Source organism: Arctopsyche grandis, chromosome 10, assembly GCF_051622035.1.
Source record: "Arctopsyche grandis isolate Sample6627 chromosome 10, ASM5162203v2, whole genome shotgun sequence".
Classification (NCBI taxonomy): Eukaryota; Metazoa; Arthropoda; class Insecta; order Trichoptera; family Hydropsychidae; genus Arctopsyche; species Arctopsyche grandis.
In genome coordinates this window covers 19,852,974-19,864,198 of record NC_135364.1, presented here as the reverse complement: position 1 = coordinate 19,864,198, position 11,225 = coordinate 19,852,974, and the positions used below count along the sequence as shown (strand labels likewise).

General features: G+C 35.7%; 3 protein-coding genes across 3 annotated transcripts; 1 reads left to right on the top strand and 2 right to left on the bottom strand.

Annotated features, from left to right (window-relative positions):
• Window positions 1-522: 522 nt before the first annotated feature.
• LOC143918287 (complex III assembly factor LYRM7) lies at window positions 523-2,692 on the bottom strand. Its single transcript, XM_077440077.1, has 4 exons — window positions 2,559-2,692; window positions 2,313-2,456; window positions 2,160-2,241; window positions 523-2,094 (listed from the first exon to the last, which is right to left on the bottom strand). Exons 1-4 carry the CDS (start codon window positions 2,574-2,576, stop codon window positions 1,973-1,975), a joined length of 366 nt encoding a protein of 121 aa, XP_077296203.1. The 5' UTR covers window positions 2,577-2,692; the 3' UTR covers window positions 523-1,972.
• A 304-nt stretch (window positions 2,693-2,996) lies between these two features.
• On the bottom strand, window positions 2,997-9,548 carry Kap-alpha1 (karyopherin alpha1). Its single transcript, XM_077440004.1, has 10 exons — window positions 9,290-9,548; window positions 6,261-6,422; window positions 5,968-6,183; window positions 5,661-5,881; window positions 5,416-5,525; window positions 5,178-5,331; window positions 4,765-5,097; window positions 4,465-4,631; window positions 4,195-4,389; window positions 2,997-4,110 (listed from the first exon to the last, which is right to left on the bottom strand). The coding sequence occupies exons 2-9, from the start codon at window positions 6,420-6,422 to the stop codon at window positions 4,199-4,201; spliced, it is 1,554 nt and encodes a 517-aa protein (XP_077296130.1). The 5' UTR covers window positions 9,290-9,548; the 3' UTR covers window positions 2,997-4,110; window positions 4,195-4,198.
• LOC143917730 (uncharacterized) lies at window positions 9,202-11,143 on the top strand. Its single transcript, XM_077439310.1, has 2 exons — window positions 9,202-9,641; window positions 10,949-11,143. The coding sequence occupies exon 1, from the start codon at window positions 9,202-9,204 to the stop codon at window positions 9,538-9,540; it is 339 nt and encodes a 112-aa protein (XP_077295436.1). The 3' UTR covers window positions 9,541-9,641; window positions 10,949-11,143.
• The last annotated feature ends 82 nt before the right edge of the window (window positions 11,144-11,225 follow it).

Here is an 11,225-nt window from a genome sequence, read left to right as displayed (position 1 = left end):
CCAGCACGTCGTTCGTTTGAGAATGGGGTCGTGTGCCACGCGACTTTTTAGACATGTGTTACGGTTGCCTGATTTATTTTATTTATTTATTTATTTTTACATACATACATATTTTTTATACATATGTACATATATACAAACATATACCAGGAAGGATTAACAGGTAAACCATCACTGTTGGGTTTCGTTCGTTTTACGATCGAGCGATGAAGTCTTTCTTCTGGAATGGTCAAAGGGGGACGTTGCCCTTTAGTTATGCATGTTTGTACAGGATCGATGATGAGATCACTAGTTTTGATTCGTAATAGCACAAGTCGTGCTATATTCCTACAGACTCAATGGATAATATTGCATCATTATTTATTTATTTATATTTTTAATCAATATTATTATTGAGCTTTTGTAGTAATTATATGATGCGTTGTATTTGAAAGTAGCATAAGTTCACTTTTCTTCATTTCGAGAAATATTTCACAAATCATTAAATATGTTTTGCGTTTAACAATATTAAAAAAATACTGGTGGCCTGTAATACGTTTATTCTGCCTTTCCGAGATTCTGGACATATCGATTTAAAATAAACGATAACAATTTGTGAAATACATAGTGTGTCAAACAATAATAGTGTTTTCGGAACTGAAAATTGGACTTCCGCAACATTCAAATATAACAGCTCATATAATTAGTTATATTTCTTCTTCTTTACTAGAAGAAATATAACTAAATATATGAACTTTTGGACGAATGAATGTTGTTTTTAAATAAAAAATTCCACTCTTTGTTGAAGAAATAGATTTTCGAACAATGCTTTTTCCCAGTGATGACGTATGGATGCGAAATTTGGACATTGAACGCCAAGATCCTACATTAAGTCCAATGCACTCAAAGAAGTATGGAACGGTGTATGCTTGGCATAACGAGGAAAGATAGGAAACGGAATATGTGGGTGAGAAGTATGACAAGAGTAGTGGATAGAGTGAAGAGATTGAAATGGCAATGGGCGGGCCACGTGGCTAGAAGAATGGACGAAAGGTGGACAAAAGAAGTACTAGAATGGTACCTGAAAGAATGCAAGAGGGTAAAAGGAAGATCACAGGAAAGATTGATAGATGAAATAAGGAAAATATGTGGAGTGAGATGGATGAGAGTTGCGCAAAACAGAGACGATTGGAAGCGTGTTGGAGAGGCCTTCATCCATCAGCGGATGGTGAACGGCTGTAGATGATGATGATATTTAATTATATGGACGATAGGGATTGCACTATCCTCCCTATCTTCCTATCGATTTACAGTTTATTCTCAACTTACTGGAATCGATTTTATCAAAATGTGTTTTATTATATAAAATGTTTCGAAAATTATCTACAAACAGATGTGTCATCATATTCATTTGGCTATCTATTTTTGGAGTGAAACTTTTTATGGTACTTGCACAATAGGGTAAGTTTGCATGAGAAATGGAAAGTTAACGAAAAGTGAAAAAGCGGTAAAGAGAATATGTTCTTCATTTTCTGTCCATACGAACTCAAAATATAAAACTATTTCATATTATTATACTTATAATTTTTTCCAATGTGGCTTCAATTACCATGCAAAATATTAACATGAACTATTTCATCACTCTCATAAATATGGTTGAAGTTTAAGCCAAATTAGTCAGTAATATAAAAGCTCAGTAACCCAGTTATCATTACATCCAGGCACGGCTCGTGCATAAAGACCGAGGTACTGCAGTAAACCGGTTTTTGTATGTGGAATCGTAGATGTCCATATGCAGTACATTTTACATGACCGCTACTGATTAAGTCAATACAATCTTTATTTAATAATATACGTAATCTTATAATAAAAACTAAGAATAAACATAATATGAATATATGTAGACAACAATATTTTATTCCATCTATAAATTAAATAACATAACTAAATTAAGCGCAAATAATTAGATTGATATACATAAATTTAACGAAAATTATTTGACGTCATATTCTTTACAACACTTTTTCTTGTCTGTACCCACATCGAGAGATTCGACCAGCTCCTCGTTGAACATGACATTATCCAATTTACGCGTTTCAGGATTTATTTTGGCCTCTAAAAGTAAAATAAATTATTGTACGATACATATAACCAAGTATCAAAATAATATTTAAACTCACCATATACACCAGGTTTAACTTCCTTGGCTTGTATGACGGTCGTTTTTAACTCGTACTCTACAGCCAAACCAAATTCAACCAACTAAAAAATATATGAGAAGTTAGAATTGTATTAAACTATAATGTATGTATTTCAATACGCAGTGTACTTGCTTCTTTAATCTTTGCGTCATCGTCGATGGATTTGTTCTTATTAAATTCATCGTTAATTTGAAATCTAGTCATTTGAAGTGCCCTATCGTCTCCATTGAAAATAAGTTTCCGAGCCTTATGTAACTTCTTAAAACAATTTAAAACCTGAAAGCTCAAATGCGCAATTGTAAAAATTCAAGACAAATTAAAATGCCTAACGAATAAAAATAATAACAAATGGCAATTTAGTTAATATTTTGTATCTACCTGATTGCGTAAAGTCATATTTACATCTAAATTTCAAATTTTCGTTGATAAACTGTCAATCCAGACGCAAATATATAATGTTAACCTATCACTGAGATTTTGACAGCTGATTCGATCGTAAGAACACAAAAGCCAGCCATTAAAACAATCGTATTACATTTTAAAATCGATATTTTAACTAATAAATAACTAAATTAACCAATAAAATAACTATGTTAACTAAATTAACTAAATCCGGTTCAGTTAATCAAAAAAATATGTTTAAAATATTAAAAGTAAAATTAAGTTAAAATTAAGTAAAAATTTCCCTTTACATAAAAAAAAACTACTCTTTAACGCACTTTAAAATTTATTCAAATATTTTATACTGCGTAAGACATAATGTCGATCTCTTATCCAATTAACGATCGTGTAAACGAATTCAATTAAAAAATTTGTCAAAATCAACCAAATGTGGCACTTATTTTTTATTATATTTAACTCGGCTCAATTAAGACAACACAAACATGTAGAAATAAAACAAGCTCATCTTTTAGAAATGCACAATAAAGCAAATTAATTTATTCAACAATAAATAAAATTGAAAGGTAATAAACTTCTACAAAATAATATGCATTCATATAAATGTTGACCAAACACCGGAGATTCACATTGTGTGTGTATAAAAATGCACCATTAATATTGGTATTGCAAATGTGACTAGTAAATTTATGTATACGAATCGAGGATATACACACTTATACACAAGCAAGTTTCCGGCAAAGTCGTCGACACGCCAGTGAAGCAGTTATCGAAGGACATCCTTTTCCAAAATCGAATTTGCAAAACCTGTGTTATTTCACATTGTCACCTGAAACTAATTTATCTCCTCAATCCTGAAATCAAAGCCCTCGTGAAGCCAATGAATGAATGGATAACACGTTTAAATGAATTTAGATAAGTTGGATCAATACGAGAATCGAGATGTTGCAACATAGCTCTATGGCATTATAGGTTAATAGAAGAAAAATATAATCTCAAATCTTTGCTCGAGTTAAAAGTTGATAGCATATACAAATATGTATAAATATATTGAATTAATATGTTTAACATCAAAATAAAATGATTTAATCTCTATTTATACAAATTAATTTGATTCAATAAAAAAAAAACATTAAAATAATCTTGAAATTTTCTATCGGTTCAATCAGATTGAATCGTCTACAAGTTAAACATTATTTCACAGAAAGAGATGAAGTATACATTGTTTTAAAGTATTTTACTTTAGTGAGTTAAATTAATGCATGTTAACATCATATGGAACAGTAGTATTGAATAACCAATTCATTTATAATGCAATATTTCATGCAAAATCAAGAATAACAATAACAATAATAAGTATTTCATTACTATCAAAAGTTGAAATTTGATATAACTTTCATTCTTTTCTAGATGTCTCAGTTACAATGTGAGCAATATTTATTATAAATTATCATATAATGGTCGAGTAATAAAGTATTCTATGGTAATCTTCATATTTGATTTATGACTTGTATAAAAACTTGGTCACTCTCTAAAAAAGAAATAACCATGATTAAAAAAAAATACAAATACGTTAATATATATATTAATATGTCGTAATAAAAAAAAGAGATACCTCATCAAAACTGAAACCCTCCCATTGGAACCGACTGATCAGAATTGAATTGGAATTGATCATTCGAACTCGATACACACGGAGCAATCCTACCATCCTCTTCTTCCGATCCAAAGTAATGCTCAATAATATCAAATGCTTTTTGATATATTTCAATATTTTTATGAGATTGAAGATACTCTATTTTATCTAAACCTAAATCGAAAACAATTGAATCAGTAATGCATAAATGGGACACAAAATAAAATAAGAGTTAAAATGAAATTTTACCATAGCATTCTTCGATTATTACAGCATATGGATTTACTTGTTGGTTTGAATGATCACCAACTTTCAAAATATTTTCAAGACCATTCAGAGCGACTTGCACAGTTTTAGGATCTTGCACAGTAAGTAATTCACACAACGGCGCTATGCAACCCTGATCGGCTAGATATCTATCGAAAAAAAATGTTTATATGAAATTATAAACATATAAATATATAAATATAAAGTAGCTTAATCATATCCAAAAGTGCGTCAAATTATATAATTGTGAATATATGTACATGTAATAGTTAAAAACATTACCTGATTTGGTCATGAGAACCACCACTAGTCGCATTCGTTATGACCCAAGCTGCTTCTTTTCTGGTTTTATAAGAATCTTTACTTAAAACGTTTATTAAAATAGGGAAAATGTCAGCATCGATTACTGCTTGAATCTGTTGGCGGTTTCCTGCAGTAATATTACTAACTGTCCAGCACGCTTCTTTTCTAACATCATCACCGATACCGCCAATTAGCTTTCGTAAATATGGAAGCACCCCACAGTTGATGATGACTTGTGTTTGACAATCGTCACCGGTTACTATGTTGCCGACAGCTCTCAGTGCAGCCGATACGACGGTAACTTGTGGAAAACTACAACAACGACAAAATAAACAATTAATAAATGCCACGAATTTTACTATGATGTATAAAATTATTAGTAATGAACTTACTCGAGTAATTCGACTAATCTGCGACATATTCCTGTATCTATAACAGCCTGTATCTTCTCATTAGGACCATCTGATAAATAGGACATTGCCCAACAAGCATCGCTAAGAACGTCCGGATCGTTGTGGAACAATAAATGAGATAAAACTTGTAAACCTAAGATGATAATATTCAATTGGTTTAATAAACAATTCATTGATACTATACGTAATTAAATATACTAGAATATGCAAATATAACCTGGAGAAACTTTGTCAAAGTTTGGAGGTGGACTTTTTCCCCTACAGAGATTTGAAAGAGCCCACACAGCGTTTCTTGTAGTAGAGAGCCGAGTAGATTTATTTAACAACCTGAAAATTTACATGCTAATTACTCTCTTGTATTCCAATTGAAGAATTTCGTATACGATATTTCACATAGGCACAATTTCATTTAAAAAACAATTATTTTTTAAACAAAACATGAAATTTATAAACTCGGCATACTGTAAAAGCGGCGGGAGTATTTCAGCATTGAGAACACAATCTCGACAATGTGCAGAATCTCCAGCAATGTTTCCCAGAGCCCAAACAGCTTGTTCGCACACATCTTCATACGGGCTATTCAGAAGCGATACAAAAACTTCGACAGCCCCCGCGTCGATGACCAAACGAGTTTGTTCCGATGTGCCAGACGCTATGTTAGTTAAAGACCATGCCGCCTCAAACTGAAACATTTCACATAATATTTAGATACAATTCAATACCACATACATTAACTACTCCGTACGATATACATATATTAAATTATCACCTGAAGAGTGCAGTTGAAATCATTTTTGAGAAATTCAACAAAACGAGGCACGATACCCGTTTCTATAACTTTGTCTATCGGAGGATTTGGTTCCCTGCTGAGAAGTTTTCGAAATTTCTGAGTAGCTTCAAGTTGATCTTTTAAATTATCACTGTATAATGCATGCACCATTTCAGGAGTAATTTCGTCAGACGCATTAGTACCATTTGCATCACCCTATGTAAATAATAAAAACGTGAAATAATTGTCAGAAAACCAAAACGGAAAGTGAAATTTGAATGAAGATTACACACTTGAGGTGAGTCTAAAGAGTGAGGAGTTAGAACGTTTCTGCGTTTGAGCAATTGCTGTTCTCTGCGTTGTTTTCGAAGTTGTATACCTTCTTCCTCTCTCCTCCTCCTCATCTCTTCGGCACTGAGACCTGTGGTCTTGAATCTATTTTTGTGGGCACTCATCTGTGAAAATAATATGAGAATGTTTAAAGTAAATATTAAACACACTTTCATAAACACTGAACATATGTAATCAAATATTGGGCAGTTTTAAAAAAATACACTACTTGCTTTGCAATGACGAAGAAAAATCAGAAAAAAATAATTTTTCCATTTCATTTTTATCTTTAAGTACCAAAACACTAAAGCATTCAATGTTCAACTTTCACTGAAACGGTTGAACACTTAATTAACATGACTTAAATAATAAAAAAAAACAAACAGTTTACGAAAATTTATTCAATAGGAATCGCATATTTAAAATTCGCCTATTGCAAAAACTACTGAATTGAATTTATAATTACAAATTTAGAATTTCAGATACACGCGAATGCTCTTTCCTAGTAATTGTAAGTTAAATCAATATTTAATACTAGTGTTGTGCCTGTTGATATCAAGAAGGAATCGGGTTGTTTCGAGAAGGAATTGATACATGAATTAACAATCAAATTATATGTATAGTTATATGTATGTCACAATTATACGTTTTTAGGACAAAGTATTGACAGATTGAAAACTTGGGTATTGAACGCCAAAATGTTACACCAAGTCCAAAGCACTCAAAGAAGTATGTATCTAGAAAAAAACGGACATAAGGTGGACAAAATAAATGCTAAAAATGTAGAAGGGTGCAAAGAGTGAGACTTGTTCAAAATTAAGGTAACCATTCGTACTGGTTTTTTGGTAAATCGTGAGATAAAATCAGCACACTTTTTTATGTAATATAGTTTTTTTATCTAATAGATAGATAAATATACAGTCTTCGGCGAAAATGATGTCTCCTACAAAAATATTGCCAAATTATTCAAATGTTTGTTGGAACAAATGCATCAGCCGAAGGATTTTTCATTTTGATAAACAATATATAGTGACAAAACGAAATTTGAATGTGGAAACCTTAAAATGTTAGCTAATCACTTAGTATAATTTTAACCAGTCTTGTGTTGAATTTTATAAGAGCATTCTTGAAAATGAATTCCTTTTTTTTCATAAATTTTTGTCCATGATTATTTAATCTTCGTTTTAAACTATTGAAGTATTTAGAAATATGTTTTTGGAAAAAATGGTCACCTTACTCAATATGGAAGCGTGTTGGAGAGGCCTTCGTATGAAAGAGATGGTGAATGGTTATTAATGATGTGTATGTTAAATTCTAGGCACGTGCCTAGGGGCGCCATATTGTAAATTTGCAGCATTTTATACAATTCAGCGAAATTCGAGATTAGCGAGAAAATGGGCAAGGTTGCCAATTTGTTGTTTACCAATAAATTGATAAACTTTGATAGGAAACGATCGACCTGGAGTCACAAATCCATGGTCTGGCCGACAGAAACCAGTGGGATACGAACCCATGACCACTCTGTCAAAAAAAAACATTATATGCTAACCACTGGTCTATTCTGCTGGTTTAACATAAAATTTATTGTTTAAAAATTTAAGCGGGGTGAAACCAATCGAAGCTTTTGAAATGTGGGTCTACAGGCGAATGCTGAAGATTCCGTGGACTAAAAAGATATCAAACGAAGCTGTCCTCGGCATGATGGGGAGCAGCAGGGAACTTGTTTCTGTCATCAAGCGGAGAAAGATGGAGTACTTCCGACACATGATACGGGGTCCAAAATACGAATATCTCCATTTGATAACCATGGGGAAAATAGAAGAAGAAATAGTAATCTTGGCTTCGAAACATGCGCATGTGGACCGATATGAGCGCCGAAGATATGAAGACCGATGCGGATATCTTCAAATAATCGATGAGGTGGTCGCCAACGTCCGGATGCGGACAAGGCATTAACCGACAAGTCTGTAGTGCGGCCGTCTTCCATATAATTTCTGAACTTTGCACGGGATTTTGAGGCCTATTTCAACTGTTTTAAGGTTCAAAATTGGTTGAATATATTACTGAGAGTTGAATGTCATCTATTCAATTTGCTTAAAATGAATATATACCAGTCAAAATTAGTTTTTTGTGGAACCATACTGAAGCCCCGTCTAATGTGACGTCACGTCTTCATACAATTATGAAGAATGATTATTTGACAATTAATCGAAAACCACGAGATATATTATGTATTTTATTGTTTAAAATAATACTTTATGTGTTAATTATAACATATCTGGTTACTTGAGTAAATATTAAAATCTGTATTTAAGGTCGAAAACTCGATTGCCAAATTCGCGAAAAAGGTGCGGCGTGTACAGGGCTCGTTCGCTATATTTATTGCCGCGGGCAAAGGGTTAACAAGAAGAAGAAGAAACCAATCTGCCTAAGGGCGCCATATACCCTCGGGTCGGGCCTGTATACATATATATATTCAGAATCATCCCAGGCTATAATGAATCGAAAACTTAAATTTGTATATAAATTCGATGTTGAATCTACTATACGTACAGTTGTTGGGCACGATGTACGAAAGTGGCAGTGCACCAGGAGTATCAACAGGTCGGACCTGATCTCCACCAGTTGCAGCCGATTGGAAAAGGGTCAAGGTCGATCGCTCGCATAAGATCGATAGAGCTAGTTGTAGAGTAGAGAATACGTCAACGACATTTGAAATATGCAGTGGTGTAGTGGTGTTGCATCGGAATATGCGACGAGCGAGCAACAAACGAGCGGAACAAGCGATGTGTAATTTGGATTGCAACAGAGCGAGAGGGAAAGAGCAGAGAAGTGTGCGAGGGAGAGGGAGAGGGAGAGGGAGAGCGCGAACGCTTCGTGTATGAGGTAAGGACATGCAGTCGAATGTCAAACGGGCAACAGTGGGGTGGGGTGGGGGGAGGTGGGAGGTGGGAGGTGGGAGGTGGGAGGTGGGAGGGGGCGGCGAACTTGCCTCGGCGCGAGGGTTGGCTGCGCGGTTGGAGCTGGTGGCTGGTGGCTGGTGGTTGCGGGCTGCGGAAGAGTCTACTCGGCGAGGCAAGGCGAGGCACGAGGCGGCAAGCTTGCGAGGCGACGAGAACACCACCAGGAGTCGACGGCCCACCACCCACTATCCGCTCTCCTCTGACCAATCGCCGGCCACCAATCGGCGATCGCTCACGACCGACCAGGCTGACAACTGACTCGATGCCGAACGCTGACTGACTGACTACGTCACATCCACCACTACAACGGATAATTTACGGCCTGTAAACGAGCAACAGTTTCACGGCGATGCACATATTTGCCAGCAGTTTGGCTTAATGGTAGCGTGTATATCAGTGGCGTGCGCTGAAATTCTCTTGTAAGACAGGGAAGGTATGTTGACCGTATCCCGGTCTAACGAAACACGTGTTGTGTAGTTTGAAAGAGGATCGTTTATTTGCGTTCAATTGGTACAATGGTTATTGTATGTACGAAGAGGTTTCTTCGGAGATGTGATCTAGTTGAACTCTAGAGGCTCACTCTGCCGGTGGAGGTTGCTGCGTTGCTTTAGAAACGTTTTGGGTTGAAGTGTGTCGTGTGCACATCTTTTGTTCTTAGTACTCGCACTGCCCTAGTTATGCTGCGAGCGTGGTTTTATGGGTTCATACGCCTGGACGTAGTTCATGGTTTTTATGGGTTCAGTGTGTTCTTCCTTTGTTTCCCAGATACGTGTATAGAGACACGTGTCGACCTTTTTACGAGGCGAGCGTGTGCCATGCGTCAATGACTTTCCTGGATATGTGTCGCAGTGACCCGATGAGATCATTTCAGTAGTACTATATGCCTACACTCTCCTTTTTGTCGTACAGCCTTACTTATTGTGCACGAGCAGGATATAAGAGGAACAGGCTGTTCCTCTTGTATCCCGTTCGTGCCCATTAAGTAAGGCTGTACGACAAAAAGAGAGAGAATTTCAGCGCACGCCACTGGCGTATATGTATATTTAGCACCACTGAGAACGATGGTTAGAGTCGTCAAATTGCTGGTTAGATTTGGGGGTTTTGTGACTCCAAGTCGATCGTTTCTCTATCAGAGTTTGCCAATTTTATCTGATCATTGTTGAAACGGTTCCTGAAAATTGGTAATAGATCTATGGGGGATGAACGAATGAGACGACTGGCATGTTGATGCACGTGTTTTATTTATGACAGCTGAAGGCAAAGTGAGTAGCCGCTCTCCGAACCCAGCCGAGTTGGTCCCCATTCGCAGGAAGGTAACCAAACTCGACCATGTCGTATAGCGAGCCGCCACAGATCATTTCCTGTTGTCACAAATCTGTGTGTATAATTTATAGAAATTATGCACAGTAATCTGAAATCTATAGACATCTCTATAATTTCGTGTTTATTGTGTGTGTATAAAAATTGTAATAATAATTGTGCACAAAATCTAAAAATAATCCATAGATGTCTCTATGATTATTATTTCTGTACTTGATTAATTATTATATTCTATGTATTCTGATTGTATTCTGACCGTTATCGTATACTCGTCGCATTGGAGCGATCTGTAATGACGAGTGTACATTGATTGTAATAAATAAATAAATATTGCGGTAATATAGCCGTGCTGCTCGGTGGTGTTGCAGGTGGTTCGGTGATCATTGGTCACAAAAGTCACTAGAATCTCTATGATGGAACATCTGGCAGCCGAAAAGTCCATCATACTGAAGATAAGGGCCTCAGCACACTTGCCGGATCGTCCAGTGCGGCCCGTAAGCTGCCGGTAGCTATTCCGGACGATCGCGGCCGCATTGAGGGGGACACCGCAATCCGCTTTGATCGTAACAATTTTTAAAATTTCGTCCCATGCTCGTCTCTTCGCCATCCTATCACTGTAGCTTTTGTCTTTCAAGTCCCAAAGGC

Excerpts from the sequence above, each read along its gene's own strand:
- LOC143918287 (XM_077440077.1), bottom strand. Across the intron at positions 2,242-2,312 it reads ATGACGCAAAGATTAAAGAA|TTGGTTGAATTTGGTTTGGC; the intron begins GCAAGTACACTG and ends TATATTTTTTAG. Across the intron at positions 2,095-2,159 it reads AGTTAAACCTGGTGTATATG|AGGCCAAAATAAATCCTGAA; the intron begins GTGAGTTTAAAT and ends TTTTACTTTTAG.
- Kap-alpha1 (XM_077440004.1), bottom strand. The coding sequence starts at position 6,422 with ATGAGTGCCCACAAAAATAGATTCAAGACCACAGGTCTCAGTGCCGAA. Across the intron at positions 6,184-6,260 it reads ACTCTTTAGACTCACCTCAA|GGTGATGCAAATGGTACTAA; the intron begins GTGTGTAATCTT and ends TTATTTACATAG. Across the intron at positions 4,390-4,464 it reads AATAATCGAAGAATGCTATG|GTTTAGATAAAATAGAGTAT; the intron begins GTAAAATTTCAT and ends TTTTCGATTTAG.
- LOC143917730 (XM_077439310.1), top strand. The coding sequence starts at position 9,202 with ATGTCAAACGGGCAACAGTGGGGTGGGGTGGGGGGAGGTGGGAGGTGG.